General features: G+C 37.0%; 1 protein-coding gene across 5 annotated transcripts in view; it reads left to right on the plus strand.

Moving 5' to 3' along the window:
• LOC106956839 (tensin-like) overlaps positions 1-17,014 on the plus strand; it is a 79,052-nt gene that overhangs the window by 40,199 nt on the left and 21,839 nt on the right. For all 5 annotated transcript variants that reach the window (XM_015047903.1, XM_015047906.1, XM_015047904.1 and 2 more), the window contains 12 exons: positions 958-1,007; positions 2,411-2,573; positions 2,655-2,705; positions 2,808-2,930; positions 3,835-3,899; positions 4,348-4,431; positions 6,220-6,332; positions 6,414-6,474; positions 6,586-6,661; positions 6,737-6,866; positions 8,373-8,438; positions 8,528-8,653. In XM_015047903.1, coding sequence (XP_014903389.1) covers positions 958-1,007; positions 2,411-2,573; positions 2,655-2,705; positions 2,808-2,930; positions 3,835-3,899; positions 4,348-4,431; positions 6,220-6,332; positions 6,414-6,474; positions 6,586-6,661; positions 6,737-6,866; positions 8,373-8,438; positions 8,528-8,653 — 1,108 coding nt within the window. The remainder of the gene's footprint in view (positions 1-957; positions 1,008-2,410; positions 2,574-2,654; positions 2,706-2,807; positions 2,931-3,834; positions 3,900-4,347; positions 4,432-6,219; positions 6,333-6,413; positions 6,475-6,585; positions 6,662-6,736; positions 6,867-8,372; positions 8,439-8,527; positions 8,654-17,014) is intronic.

Here is a 17,014-nt window from a genome sequence, read left to right on the forward strand (position 1 = left end):
TATTTGTGGAGCTAATTTACAAATATTTCCAAAATATCTTGCAGTATTTGCAGTAAATGCTGCTGCAAACAGTTATTAACTGTTTGTTAATAATTGCTACCTGCGGGTGGGAGTTAGCATCACATAAACCCAATGTTTTAGACTATTTTGGTGGAAATTCTGTAGTAAAATCACAATTAAGCATTATCGCAAAAACACTCGGGAATTTGTTGATTTTCCATGATTGTGGATTTGCGAAAGACTGGAGAGATAAAAACTGCTTTATTTTATTGATAACACTGTTATGTTAAAGGTTTTATTTACACATCCCTCTATAGAAATAACTACGGTGGGCCAGATTTGGCCCTAGGGCCTTGAGTTTGACACATCTGGATTACATAGATAGATTAATAGATTGATATATTTGGTTGGTTGGATGGATGGTGACTCCCATCCATCCATCCGTCCGTCCGTCCGTCCGTCCGTCCGTCCGTCCGTCCGTCCATTTAGAAAATTTCAATAAACTATTTAATGATGATAGCATTTTTTTTGTCCGAATTAACGTCAATCAGACAGCATCACCACTGCTCACCATGAAAGCTTTTAGCTGCACTGGCAGCCAGGCTTTAATATGACAGAGCTGAATTAATGCATTCAACCAGTTATGTTTGTTTCAGATGCTGTAATTTTTGAAGATAGTGCAATGGCCTAGTTGTTCAAATTTTAGGGATTTTTTTCACTTTTTTCTCAGCTGGATATTTTATTTATTTATTTTTTCAAACAACTTCCTGCATCATTACATTTAATGCTTAATATTTCTGAGACTTCATGTTTTCATGGTTCTTTGTTCCAGTTTTGACTGTTTATTGCCTCTTCCCTACCAATCTGTGGCAGGCTGTTAGTACATATAATCACCAGGTGACACAACATGATGTTTGCAGATGAATCTTTTCTCTTCTGTCCTTCTGTTTCCCTTAGGGATCTACGAGGTCCTGCAAAAGTGTGGAGATTCGGAGAAAGCAGTCAGGGTAAATATTCTATATACATGTTGTCCAGCATATTCCAGCGCCTGCTTCTAACAATTTTTCAACATTTAATAATTAACTGCACTTTTTCCTTCCTGTGGTGTGAATATGACATAAGACTATTTGTAGAGTAAGCTTTTCCTTCTCTTCAAATAGGAAATACCTGAGAGCATGGTAATTAAGTAAGGCAGCTGTGTTTATCTTCAGGAAATTAGAACAAAACTCACCTAAACGTGCCCTCATCATAGTCAGAGTAATAAAACAACTGGAACTATGGCAAATAAATATAGCATATTATTATTATTAAATAATAATAGGTTAATATGCTATATTTTAACCTTTCCTGTTAAGGTTAATATATATATGAAATATATAAAATATACCTCATAGACCTCATCTATGGACCTGGTCTCCCTCATGCCTCCTGGATGAGGGAGATTGTTTCACCAAATTGCCATAGTAACCACTGAACTTTGAACAAGGAAAGGCTGAGACCAGCTTAAAAAACAAAAAGTGTGAATAATAATAAATCATTTGCAACATATTTTGTTAAATTTGAAATAAAAATCTGAAAAAGAAATCTGAAATGATACCATAACCAAACCTAATGGTCAAATATGGATACATTTTTTAAAAATCTAATTGTAGTCGGCAAGAGCTCAAATTTCAAACCGTTCAAATAACAAACTCAGCTGTTGATGAACTGAGCGACGCTGTGAGCTCTGGAGGATCCACGCTGCACAACATGGTCCAAGAGGCCTGCAACTAGAAATAACATCAAAATCCACCTGATTTTAATCAGAAAAAAGTGTGGATAAATCCTAATCACCACAGGTCGGAATTGACATGTTTCCATTTAGCAGATTTATTTTTGTAATTCAAATTTGCGCCATTTTATAAGCAATTGCAACACAGTTACTAGCAATATCTACATGCTAACTGGTAAGCATGGCAGAGTATATGTGCTGCTGTGGGTCTGTTTCTTTTCTAAAAGCCTTTTTTAGAAAGTCTCCGAAGTATCCAAACTTTTTTTGCAAAATCTGATCACCTCTCTGTGAAAACTGAAAAAGCGTTGTTATGCGTTTCAGCAGGACTTGGGGCTAAACAGGCAGGGATCTTCCACCGCCATGGTCTAGCTAGGATGCCTCCTAGATGTTTCTTCTCATGCCCACCGGTCATTAAAGCATTTCTGCTCAGTGGAAGAGGCTGCATGCTATCAGCAGAGGTTGTGTCAACAGTCCGTGCAGGAATGTAAACCGTAGCCTTTCCAAGAAGCACATGGCTGAGCTGTGGGAGTTTAGATTTGATCAAGTGGATGTTTGTCATCCGTTCCCAAGAGGAATGGAGGATTTTCCCCAAAGATGTCGCAGCAACTGAGATTAGATGTCTGTGTCTCTGCCACACAGCGTGCTTCAGGCCATGGAGGAGAGCTATGAGGTGGACCTGGTCTACATCACTGAGAGGATCATCTCCCTCTCCTTCCCCGCCGCGGCCGATGAGCGCAGCTACACCAACAACCTCAAAGAGGTGGCCACCATGCTGCAGTCCAAGCACGGCGAACACTACCTGGTGAGACGAGTCCAAGCCCAGAACCCGTTCTCTGCTGAGCTGAACCGCTTTAATGTGTCATTCTTGTCTCATTCACCTCAGGTGCTCAACTTGAGCGAGCAGCGGAACGACTTAACCAAGTTAAACCACAAGGTACGAACACTGTTTGGTGGAAGCAGAGGCCGTGCTTTTGAGAGGAGTGAAGTGAAATGTGAAAAGTGAAACGGGCTCATGCTTTCTGAATGATTTGATCAGGTTCTGGAGTTCGGCTGGCCAGATCATCATGCTCCGGCACTGGACAAGATCTGCAGCATGTGCAAAGCCATGGACACGTGGCTGAGCGGAGACCAGCGCAACGTCGTGCTGCTGCACAACAAGGTGACCAAACACTCAGGGATTAGAATAGGAAGAAAACACTGTGAAAATACAAGGAAGCTAGAAAATAAATTCATTAAAAAAATTATGAATGTTTATATTCATAAAAAATTATGAATACATATTTTTTTTAATTCAGACATTTTCATGAATTTATTATATCATTACATATAGCCTTGCATATCCCATTAGAACCAATTTTACTTAACTTACATGAACTCCAGATTTTTTTTTTCTGACATTAAATCAGAATAACTTTCGAACAATGTTTAGAAAAAAATATGTATTATTGAAAATAAAACACTCATTTAAAAAATAGATTTGTTTTAAACCATTTTTGAGATCTGAATAAACTTCTGTTTTAGATCAGCTACAATTAAAAAAGTGTTTATTGTTTTATTAGCTAGATGTCTGGATGATCAGAGTTATCTTATTGCTTTCTAAGATAACTAAATGATTTGGTAACTGGCTTTGAAAGCTTCTAATTGGTTAATTGAAAACATCAAACAGAGATGGAGGGACACCTGTAGATGTAATTTAAGTCAACACCTCAAACACACTGCTTCCTGCCTGGTGTGACATCATCAACTTTCCTGCCGAGCCCATTTTCTACACTGCAGATTTTTGGGGGGAACAAACTCTTCTCACTGTCATACCTTTAATACTACACAAATAATTTATACATCAAATTGTAGATATTTCCCTTTCCTTTCAGTTGGTGTGTCTGGATGTGTTCTAAGATTTATAGTTTTCCTCTAAGTCCCCTCAGAGTGCAGGAAACTCACACGCTCCCTCTCTCATTCACGTTCATTGTAATTCTTCTCTGAACTTTCAGGAAGTTGTTCCAGTATTTCCAACACGAACTTCACTTTAACTCCGTCTTCTTGTGTGTTCTGTGGTTTTGCAGGGGAATCGAGGTCGAACAGGCGTAGTAGTGGCTGCGTATATGCACTACAGCAACATATCTGCAAGGTACGCAACATGTTATCACTGCACCTTTGTTACTTTCTAAGCTTCTGTTTAAAGTTCACAATGCTACGGTAAAAGATTTAAGGCTGTTGCTGTTGGAAAAACTGTTATTTGAGTACTTTGATCTTCCAAACCCCCTTTTTTTCAAGTGATGTGAGGACAGGAGTAACAATCCATCAAACGAAGGTTTTGAATATTAAACACCGATGTGATATTTTAGCTTAGCAGTCCGTCCTAGCTAGTTTATTTTCCTGGCATTGCGGAGGAAAAATGGCATCCATGTTTAATGCAACCAGATGTTATAAAATGGGCCCCAGCCAGGAGGACTTAAAGCCAAGGGATATTTTTTATAAAGTTGTGAAAAGATTTTTGCTTGTCTTATAAGAACAAAAGGGACGATTTTGAATTTAAATCTAGAATAATTACATCTGTGTGATTTCATGCCATGCAGTGCTGACCAGGCGCTCGACCGGTTCGCCATGAGGCGATTCTACGAGGACAAAGCTCTTCCTGGCGGTCAGCCGTCACAGAGAAGGTAAATTATTAACTCCCTTCCTTTTCTATAACTACTTTTTATAATTAATTCCACTGAAGAGTTAACATGAAGACACCCTTAGATCAGCAGAATGAGACATCCTGCAAATCCTGAAAGCAGTTTGATTTTTTTTTTTTTGTTTCACTGTAGAAACAACCAAGAAAAAGTTATTTCACCACTTTTAGCACTTTTTTTATATTTAAACGTTTTTCATCCTCAACAAAATGTTGTTTTCATACCAAGATAACCTGAGTAAACTGAGGAATTGTGAAATCAAATATATTTTTACGGTTTATGTAATTTTATTACATGACAAATTTTCTTTTACTTTTTCTTTTTAGATAAGTTTAATGCAAACCTATTAAATAAACCTTACATGATTCATGTTCATCAGTGGAATAAAGCTCTTTTATTTAATTACATTCTCCTTAGGTTTATGCAATTAGTATTATTAAAGTATAGTTATATTAAATTAATTAAGAGTGTATTTCTTTCAAATACATAAAGTATATTATTTTAATTGCATAATAATCAAATTACCTATGCAAATGAAATTGCGTACATATCTTTGAATTACATTTTAGTTATTGATATTTGTCACTCTGGAAAGTGTTAGAAAGTTCTTTCAGATGGAACCACAATGAGAACCAATTAACCTGACAAAAAGTTAGCTGTGCTAACCCTAAAGCACTAATCATAACTATTAGTTCCACTAATGCCAAAAGTGCTACATGGTATTTGGTGAAAGCTAATGCTAAAGCACTGAAAGTTAAATTCAAATTGCCTGTGTCAATGTCACAGCATGTGTTATGACATAGTATATTGCTCTCAACGTTTTCAAAGTTAGCAAAAGTGCTAACGCGCTAAATTAAATATTAGTGCCACTATTAGCGCATTCGCAGAAGTCTACCCACCACTGATGAGACTGATGAGAACCATTATCCTCTAATGGAGAAAGAACACAGGACAGTGGGGAACCTGCCCAGGAGTGGTCAACCTACAAAAATTATCCTAAAGGAAAAACAAAAAAGGTGGACTTTTTTCTGCTCTCTTCCAGAAAAGTCCACCTTTTCTGGAAAAGAGCATTGATTTTGCTCGATGATCCATAAACAATTAAAATGCACTTTGTTTCACCGATATTTTGGGTAAAAATAAATAACCATCATATTATAGCTGTGGCTCCTTCGCTCTTCGTCTAGCTGCTTCCATGACATCTCGGGTCAGGCTAATTGAACATTCCAGAAACCACAACATCTGGTCACTGACAGGAGAACAAGGAGGATGTGTGTACATGGAGACCTGGAGGTCAAGGTTACCTTTGATACAATCATTATTAGCATCATTAACAACCAGACTATACTAACTCAACAGACACCTAGCAGCCCTCCGTACACATCCGTCTATTCCATCGGATCCTAAAGAGAATAAATCTACGTCATACTGAGACTGAAACCGGGTTAGAATTTAAAAGGTAATCCAACTGATATAGGGAAGAACCCTAAAACATGGAGGGAAGATAGTTAATATCTGAAAATTGTGTTTTGGCCTCTGAGCCACTGAGACAATGGTGTTTCTAAAGTCTTGAGTCCAATTTTGTTTTTTTGTTGTTTTTTTTTTCTTATATATTTACACATTTTTACTGGAATATATAAAATTGGTTTCTCAATGTTGCCCTGGGCAGCTGCCTATAAAACTGACCCCATTTAAAACCACCACCTACTGTGAGTGGAGACGGGGAGCTGCATGGAGTCTTGGGGCAGACTGAAGATGCCCATGGTATGTCTGCAGGTATGTGCAGTACTTCAACGGCCTCCTGTCTGGACACATCAAGATCAACAACAAGCCGCTCTTCCTGCATCATGTCATCATGCACGGCATACCCAACTTTGAATCCAAAGGCGGTGAGTTTCCCAGCCAAAGGTCTGCAGGAGAGACACAGCTTGTCACCATGTCTCATTCGTCTTGTTGCTGTTTCCTGACAGGATGCCGGCCGTTCCTGAAGATCTACCAGGCGATGCAGCCGGTCTACACATCCGGAATCTAGTATGGAAACTTTTCTTCCAGTTCAGTGTGGTTTGGCTTTGAGTCTGCAGAGAAACTAACACTTGATGTGATTCCCAACTGAAAGAGCTTTACTGTCTTTGGCTTTGGCAGCAATGTGCAGGGAGACAGCAACACCAGTATCTGCATCACCATAGAACCTGGGCTGCTTCTGAAAGGAGACATCCTGGTAGGACTGCAATCTGTTTATACTTATATTGTTCTATTCCATATGTTGTAACAATTCATATTCTGTTCTTTGTAGCTGAAGTGTTACCATAAGAGGTACAGGAACCCAACCAGAGACGTGGTGTTCAGGGTCCAGTTCCACACCTGTGCCATCCACGACCTTGGGGTCGTTTTTGGGAAGGCGGAGCTTGATGAGACCTTCAAAGGTGTTATTATCTGTTATTAATAGTGAAATTATATGCATGAGTCATAAAATAATTTCTCTTTGCATGTTAAAAAAAAGACACTTGGACATAAAGATCAAAGTCAAAGGCTTAATTTTGTCTGACTGCAGAAGACAGGATGCCTAGAGTTTAATAATCAACAGTGCCCTCTGCTGGTCAAACTGTACTATTGAAAAGTTAATTGTTCCATAAAGTATAAGTGATTTTATTTGGCTTTAGAATTTTCATTAAAATTATGCAATGCTATTTATTTATGTATAATAAATTTTAAATTAAAATTCTTCCAATTTAGTTTGAAATAAATGATTAATATATATATATATATATATATATATATATATATATATATATATATATATATATATATATATATATATTTTTTTTTTTTTTTTTTTGTTTACATTCTCAAATGTATTGACATTATTTCTTCTTACATTTTCAATAAAAATAATTTAGATATGCAATTTTAATCAAATTTTACATAGAAAATTTATAAAAACTATTTCTACATATCAATATGATAATTGTCTGTAATGAACAATAGCTTCAAATTAAGATAACATTAGCAAAGCATGGACATTTTAATGCTAATTGTTTTTAGGACAAAACAAAATAAGGATCTTATGAAGACACATGTTTTTTTCTTCTGTATTTAGGATTTATTAGGATTTTAATGGAACCAAACAAACTGTTCTTTTGAATAAAGAAATCATAAAGATGAAGATAAAAAGAATGGTTATGTAATTATAGCTTGTGTTTTTCCCCTTCAGGGCAGCTAAATTAAAAGACAACCTTTAATTCTAATTGTATATTTATCTGAAGAGGAAAAGCAGTCATTTTCTGCCATGTCACATTTTATATCTCACAATCAATTTATCTACCATGTTGTTCATAACCTTTATGTTTCTGCCGTGTCATCCAACATCTACATTCTGTTTATTACAGCCATGTGTAGCATCAGCATCTGATGAAATTCCACTTTTCATAGCCTGACTGATTCACTCTAAACTAGTAGATGGAAAACACAATTTGAATTTCTTGTGACATTTCAAAAGTTTGCTCAAAGTTCGTGTGACTATTTGATGGAAACATAACTAGTGAATGTTTTATATCACTACGCCGGAAATTTAGCCAACTTTTATTTAAATAATTGTCTATATTGAGCCAGATTTGATTTGAGTTTTTGATCACAGATTTAAGATCCGTCTTTAAATAGGACACTCCATTTGGCCAAGAGGTTCAGGTCATGAAGCAGCAGGCCAGACCAGACCAGACCAGACCAGCGCACCGCTACCAACATGTCTGACTGAACTCAGACCTAAAATGTCCACAGAACATTTGACGACACGTCCTGGTGATCGAGAAGCGTTTGGCTCTTTATGTCCTAAGATGTTCTGAATCAATTAGGGTCATACTTCACCAGTGTTATTAACTTTCATGCAGTTCTAGGCAAAGATGCATGTTGCCCTCTGCTGTGTGTTTGTACAGATGAAAGGTTCCCAGAGTACGGGAAGGTGGAGTTTGTTTTCTCCTACGGACCAGAAAAAATCAGAGGTACTCCAACTTCCTAACCACTTTGAATGCCCAGTTTACCCATCAAGAGATAATTCAACTAAAAATGCTTTTTAAATTTCGTACACTAGGTTTGGACCACTTGGAGAATGGGCCAAGTGTTTCTGTGGACTACAACACCCAGGACCCCCTGATCCGCTGGGACTCATATGAGAGCTTCTGCCATCCCAGTGAGGACGCAGTGGACACAGAGAACGGTATGTCCTCACACATTCCATACATGGACATTTTCTGTCTCAAAGTCCTCAGCTTTATAATTCAATTTAATTATTAGTTTCCATAAGATAGTAGATTGTGTATATATTTTAGCAAATACTTGAAACCAAAGGTTTGTCAATTCAGAATCTGTCCTGAAAGCTTCATTCAGCCCCCTCAGAAGGGAGTAAGTATGTGCCTAAAACCAAATTATTATTATTATTATGATTAAAACTAAAAAGCAAAAACTTATCACAAAGAAAAGAAGCAACAGAAACCAGCTCCAGATTTTTGTTGCCTGTGAAGCTTCACACCCCCTGCTTGTCCTCCTCTGTCCTGTCATTGAGCTCTTTAAATAGCCACTGCAGAAATAGGGGGGCGTCAGTCACCCTGCAACAAGCTAACCCCCCGGGTGGGGGGACTGTTGTAAACTGAAACACCTACTAGGATCAACTCCAACGAGCTGCTGAGCTCACGGCTAATGTTTCCGTCGGGAGTTTGAGAATTTAAATAGAAGCTAAATATGTTGGAGAGAAAGTTGATGATATACCTGGAAGCTCCATGTGGCTCTGAGTTCTGCAACTTCTTCATGAACAGAGCCCTCTAGTGGCAAACCAGATATAGAACAGAATAGAATAGAAACATATTTCATTGTCACAATTGGGAAGTTCAGGTGCAGTAGCAGCATCAAGGTATGTAGAGTCACACAAAAAATCAAAAAGTTTTAAAACTGTGTATTAAACGAGGTTTGAAATAATAATGGAATTAATAATATGTAATAATAAAAATACCATGCAGTCATCAGAAAGGGCTTACTTGAGATCTGCAACTGAGCAGATTGATATTTATTTTCATAAACATGAAAATAAATATCAAAATATAAATATTTTGCATTTGAGTATTAAAAACAGACTATTAACAATACATGAAAAAGAAAAAAATGTGCAAAAAACAAATGTGCAGTGACAGAAAAAATGGTTTTTAAAAGTATTTACAGGGATGTAAATATTTATTGATGGTTCTACAGTGGGGGGAAGGGTCTGCTGTAATGCTCTGTTGTGTACTTAGGATGCAGCCGTTTGTCATTGGAAGAGTTGATATGTTAAATAAAAATTGTAGTTCAACACATTTCTTCACCACGAAACTGTAAACTCCAGTGTATTTAAAAATGTTTCTGTGTTTGAATATGTTTATGTTTGATTTTGCATGTAAAATATCGTGTGACAGAACAACAATACTGGACAAAATGGGATGGAGATAGAGATGGAGAAATCATTGTCCACAAATGCTCTCCGTATTACAGAAGTTGAGTTTATTTGCAAAGCTGGTAGAAAACCTGCCGCGGTGACAGCAGCTAAAAGCACAACGTTTTATTCTTAACGTTGGCAGAAATGGCCTTCCGTAGATTTTAACTGAGTAATGCAATGTAAAGAAGACTTTCCTGCCATCACTTAACATCTGATGATCTCACCAGGTCCCTGGGCTCCTTTCAGTGATGATGAGCTCCATGATTACTTCCATAAAAATCGGCTCAGACAGGAGGACTTGTGAGTCTCAGTAGAGCTGGACTTGGCAGCCTTTCCCAACCTTCCTGCACCGCGTTCCCCTTCTTTATGAAGACGCTATTTGTTTCATTTTCAGCAGCTTTCAAAGACCCATTTCATTTTCATGCATGTCCCCAGGGAGCCGTTGAGGTTGCTGCCATGTTGCAAAGAAGGTCAATGGGAATCACCAGGATTCCCAGTTCGGTCCCAGCAGAGGGGGCTGCAGTGTTCTCAGAAATACCTAAGCTCTTCATCAGTTTAGTTTTTTTCCTAGTTGGATATTTTTTTCTGCTATGCTGGGCTAACGAACAGAGAGGCCTATTTTTACAAGCTACCGCTCAGAGGACAGCTATCAGGCTTCACTTACAGAATCTAGACCTGTTTATTTGTGCAGGTGCTAAATGTATGTTTCATCCTGCGAGGTTCTATATGAATGGACCCTGAAAGATGAGGAACTTTAACGTGTCTGCATGGTTGGAGAGCATAACATTTCAGCTCAGTGGACTTTCCAGGATCACATTATAACTGCTGTTGAATTTTGAGGAGAAATCCTTTTTTGCCTGTTAGCTTTAGCATTAACATTAGCATTTAACGTCTAGGAGTCAGAGTGGTTTCTAAAGCGCACAGAGTTTTTGTCTGGTTATAGATATCTTCTGTTTTGTCACATTTCAATGTTTCAGCTCATCAAACTAATCTAAATCCCAAAAGGCAGTTTTAAAAATATTTTATTTATTATGGTAAATAACTTGAATCATAATCTTCCAGAGTGACTGATTTTAAACAATTCCACAGCAGTGATGGAAAACAATCTTTCCCAGTTGATAAATTTAATCACTTATCTTTTGCAGTGATTTCCTGTTGAAGTGTGTGTGCATGCAATGCAGTTTGTGTGTTTCCATCGCTTCAAAGGCAGTCCTGTAGTTTGGCAGCAGCTGCCAGCCTGGAGTTTCAGAGGGGTCAAAAGGCCACTGCTTGCGCCTCGGAGGGGCTTGTTTACTACCAACACCAACAAATCAGCTTCAAAACAGACAAACTGGGTCATCCTCTGGAAGGAACACAAGGCTGGTCTAAAGTCCTCCCACCGGCTCCCTGCAGCTCGGAGAACAGACTTTAAAATATGTAAATCTGTTGGTTTATAAATCACTGAACGGCGAAAAAATCTGCTGTTGTTGGATCAACCTTCCAGATCTCTCAGGTCTTCTGGTTCTGGTTCTGCTCAACATCTAAAACCAGAATCAAACATGGAGAATCAGCATTCAGCTTCTATAAACCACAAACTTCTGGAAAACTGGAAAACAGATGAAACAGTGACTTCCTTTAAATTAAGGCTAAAGGAACTGCGTAGAGCTGCTATAATTCTAGTCTGCATGTCAACTTTTTCATTTTCTTAATTTTGCCTCAGTAATGTAATTTTGTTTAATTATGTTATGTTTTTGTCACACAAAGGACTCTGAACTGCCTCATTGCTGAAATGTTATACACTAAAAAGCTTGACTTGACAGAACAATTCCATCTTAGGCTCTTTTGTCCAAACAACATTATCTTTGACTATGATCTTCCTTGTAGATGTAGTCATTAAAAGGTACTTTTAATTTTTATTCTTTATTTATATTTCTAACAACTTCCAATGTTGTTAAAAATATTGAAAGTTTAAGAAAGATTTGGATGTGGCCTTGGTCTCCATCCTGATCTGTACTAATTTTAGGATAAGAGGTAAAATTTAGATTTATGATATGAATCATATTTAACTTAAAGTTACTGGTAATGGTTAGGGTTATGTGTAAATGCAGTTACAGAAATGAACTGATGTCAATTCAAGGTCCAAATACAAACTTGTGTGTAATGTACAGTAGATCAGTGACGGTGCAGGCAGACTGTGCCTCCTTGTTTACCGCCCTCCGCCCATATTTGGCTGGGGCTGAGCCCTCAAACATGTCTGGAATAACTGCCCAGAGACAGACAGACACAGACAGACAGAGAGGGACGAGGGACAGAGAGGCTCCAAGGGGAAAACGTATCACTATTCCGAATATTTGTCTTGTAAGTGAGGACATTGTTTTAATGTGATATTGAAGTTTTGGGATATTTTTCAAAAAATACGATTTGGAAGAAATCATGAAGTGGCGCTGAACAGCAGGACTTTCTGGTGAGTGTAACATAACTCATATTTTTGGAATTTAATTGGCTGCTTACATAAACGTGCAATAAAATTATGTAAAATAAAAAGTTAGATTATATTTTTTTAAAGAAACACTGCATTTCAACTTTCTGCTCAGTCTGGAGCCTGCATGTCTGTTTATCATGTTTCCTTGGCAACGCTGCATCCTGTGTGTTTGGCACCCATACAGTACCAAATGAGTCATGGAGCAACCAATTTGAGTGTGGAACATTTTATGAGCAGGCTGCAATTTGGGTACGCCAAAACTATTAGAGGCGCTGATTGGTGCGTGCAGAGACCTTGGGCATCAGGACAGGGAGAGAGGCGAGGAGCTGAGTCTGTGGAAGAACAGGGAAAAATGTGAGATGCGGTGCAGTGCGATTGAGTCGATTGCAAGGAAATGACGTGTCTGCATTTAATCAGTAAAGGTCTATTCATTAAATTGAGTTTATCCATAAAAGCCGAGTCCGTAATGTTTCTAGTTGGCTCTCCTGCTGCTGGCAGCACTGGGAGTTCCAGCTACAGGTTCATATCAACCCCACAAATCCTGCCAACTTCCTCCTTGTCATTACTGCATGTCTGCATCCTGCCGCGCTGCCCTGCTGCCGCTCCGTTTGTCGTTTTGTCCCATGAAGTCGTGTTGGAATGCGTTGGATGTTGCGTCTAATAGATACATTTCGTATATTTTCCATTTTCTGCAATCATGATAGTTTGTGGTGGAAAAATGGAAGAGATTTTTATCGGAACCACTGAGCTATTTTTTTTTTTATTGTTTTTGACAAGGCTTACAATCCACCTAAATTGGTTCTAGTTCAGCACCAGTAATGTGGACATATTTTAGTAGAGCTTGCTTAAAGAAAACTTATTGTTAAACGAAAATAATGCATAACCTCCAACATGTTCTGGTTCCGCCTGGTAAAACTGGCGGAAACCATCACTGGTTCCCAGTGATGTTTTTTTTGTTGTTGTTGTTGTTTTTTTTTGTTTGTTTTTTTTTTTTTTTTAAATATTGTTTTGACTGTGCACATAGACCCAGCGTTTGTTCCAAATGCAGTTTCTTTTTTTAAGCATTTATTTGCTGCTTAAAAATGTGAAATATTGCTCTAGCTATAGATATGTGAAATAACTACTTGCCTAATCAGAATCAACACAAATCTGTCTGTCTTTCCCATTTTGGAGCGAGATGAACAGATCTGGCACGAGTAATTATCTTAAAGTATTAAAGACAAAAAAAATACTTCAGTTGCACATTTATCTTATTTCTTATTTATTTATTTTAGAAGAATAATTGGGGTCCTAAAAAATGTGACAACAGTGATTTGGTGAAAACCAGTTGCTGTAAACTAAAACAAGAAAATATCAAACCATTTTAAAGCTTTTCACACATCAAGAATTGTTTTTCAGTGAAGGTGAAAGGGTTAAATGATGTCCAAACAGACACAGATACGAGCGTCCAGATGAGCTGCAGATGAAACAATGAGTGACGTCTAAATAAGGTTCATGTATTGACTATAGTTACAAATAAAGTTACATTTAATGATAAATTGAATTGCTTCTGGTGTATACTTAAGTAATTCTATCCTAATTAATGTTTTTTTCCCTGTAAAATGTAAATCTTATTCAAATAATCAGATTTCTACCTGAAGGAAGCTTCAGGGTACATTTGGTGTTCCCTATAGCTATTTTTACCAGGTGTTGAATACCTAAAGAGGGCAGTAGAAGTCTTTATCTTGGGGGTAAATTTGGTTCTTCAAAGCTCCCAGAGAATTCGACATGTAGGTAGACAGCAAGCAGATGCAGTGTTTTGACAGGCGACTGATCCTTGTGAGTGAAAGACAGATGAATGGATGGACAGATGCATAAGGGAAAAAGTGACTCCAGTCGGGAGCCAACAGAACCTACAGGGGGCAGACATGCAGACCTCACATGATCCCGTCTGGCTCCATTTAGTCTTTTATCATATGCAATAAGTTTGATGCACATTTTTCTCTAAAATTCATTGCATCTCATGATCTTCTGGGAATCCAACATGGCTGGAAGTCACAGTTAGTGACAGATGGATAGGTTTTCTATGACACCCACTCAGGTGACAGACAGACAGGCAGATGGATGGACAGATTGGTGACATCATCCTGAAAGCAATCTTGGAGACAGACTCAGACAGAGTAGCATCACGTCACTGCATACCGTGACAGCTGGATGGTGACAGATACACTGAGAGGCAGACATTGCAAATATAAAACTGCAGAAGTTGTCCTTGTGCCAGCCACCGATACGGCGGCCATGACACCTTTTTTACTGATGGGCTGTCACCTCATCCTTCACAGGAATGTCTCTTTCTGGCTGTGCCAACAAAAGTAAAGATTAAGAGATTATTAGTAGCTTTTTTGTACATAGTTTTTTTTTTTTTTTTAATGTAAGGTCTTTGCTCAGATTACTGAAATTGACTTATGTATCATGTTTACAGGAATCGACTGAGATATTTCTCAGAACTGAAGTCAACCCAGTGACCCAGTGATATGGCAGCAATAATGGACAATGATGGACAAATATTAGGAGAAAAAACACATTTCTTCTCTTAAACCAAAGAAGCTAGTTAACACTTGACTGATTACAATGTGACTCACTTGCACATTAATCATTTGATCAGTCATTAATGCCTAATTGTCAAGCTTTTTTTAATCGCTATAGTGAACAATTAAAAATGACCAATGATAACAAGCAATATAAAAAAACTGAAAATTTCTCACATTTTTATTGAAGAGGTACGCTCACTCAAGGCTAATTAGCATGTGGTTAACTAGCATAAAGGCGAAGAGTACCGTGACACCAAACTGTCTTTAACACCATGGCACATAATTATAGAACAGTATTGGAGCAAATATGAACTAACAAGAAAAAAATATATATTATTAGTCAAGAGGCTAGTTAGCACATGGCTAATTACAATGTAACTAATAAGCACATCAATACAGATGCACATTAACAAACTGTTTTAGACAGCTATTGTAAATCATTGCATTTTTTTTCAGCTACAACATGAAATTAAAATTAAAGCAAGTCATTGTTTTGTTTAACCAAAGAACACATGGCTAAATATTACATGCTCAAGTAGCTAATAATAATTAATGTGGCAAAAAAGTATCTGGCTATTTGGCAGAACTACACCATCATGAAGTGATTCCAAAAAAGGAAAGCTTCAATTTAAATAACAAAGTAGTTTAAGATTTTCCAAAGTTTAATGGTTTATAGATTTTCTGCTGGTCCAATTGATGTCTAAAAAGTAATTTGGCTGAACTTGTCACAACTTAAAAATGTTGGTGAGTTTTAAAGGGCAAATGGTTTTCTTAGGACAATGCTCACAGGATATATCCTGTGAACATATGGGTGTTCATATGCATTTATAAGCGTGCAGGCATGCATAAAATCAAACACCAAATCCAATAAAACAACTATAGCTCATATATATCCTCCTAACAGGGATTTAGATCTACCACATGGACCCATTTTGACTTGATATAATTGTTACAAGCACTCCTTTTATTAATGTATATATTTGCATATGTATATATGTGTTTATATGCATGTGTGTGCACATATATATATATATAGCACATATATATAGCACACACACATATATATATATGTATATATATATATATATATATATATATATATATATATATATATATATATATATATATATATATATATATATATAAAAAAAAAAAATCAGTTTTCTTTACTGAATTGTAAAATGTGCATTGGTACAAGTAGCTCTGTTCTCTGAAGCACAAAGATGCTGTAGATGTTGCACTCATTCTCTAGAAAAGGAAGCACGTTGTTAGCTATCTGTCCTGTGAGTCAACCGATCTAATTTGAGCTGAGCTTCATTTTTTACTCACATCAGAGGAAAGGTATTTGTCCTATTCTAATAGAGCACTGTTGTTTGTCATTTATAATCAGGGTCATTACATAGAGTAGCTGGCAGTAGTGCCATCTGACTTTAACATTACATTATATAAAATTGGGAGCAATGATGTGTTGCCGTTCACAAAGTGAACAATCTTTTAATTCCCATTATAGTATTCAGATTGGAGATGACTAGTCAGCTCTACCTGACTTTCTATACCAATACGAAATGTGGTAACATTTATAAAATATTTAATATAATTTCAAGAGCAATAATTGTCTTAAAATCAACAGATTCCATTTATTGCTAATATATTTGTTAATTTACGGTGAGAGGTTTTCAGGTCAAATCCCATCCAATTCCATTTTTCAGAGAGAAATGCGTGATATGAAAATAATGAATGATCTCTTAAGTCTCAAAAGTCTACATAGGCATTATTAGGGTTTTTTCCACAATATATCTTTATCAAAGGTATTTTGTAGAGAGAATTTAAATTAAGACTGGGCTTAAAGGGCAGTATTATGTAAAATTATCTTTTTTTGCACTTTATGATATGTTATAATGTTATTCATTTAAAAAATCCTTTAATCTCCCCTGGTAGCCATTCTATATGCAGAAACAAGTGGGGTAACTACACATCATGCAAACCATGTTGTGATGAAGTGGCGTTAATTTGTGAAGTCAAATACCTTTTAAATCATGCTATAAAATTCCCCTCTCACCCTCCATGGGTGGTCTCTTTCATCCT

The sequence above is a fragment of the Poecilia latipinna genome, unplaced genomic scaffold (assembly GCF_001443285.1).
Source record: "Poecilia latipinna isolate Pla-1442-1.1 unplaced genomic scaffold, P_latipinna-1.0 Scaffold847, whole genome shotgun sequence".
In the NCBI taxonomy this organism is placed as follows: domain Eukaryota; kingdom Metazoa; phylum Chordata; class Actinopteri; order Cyprinodontiformes; family Poeciliidae; genus Poecilia; species Poecilia latipinna.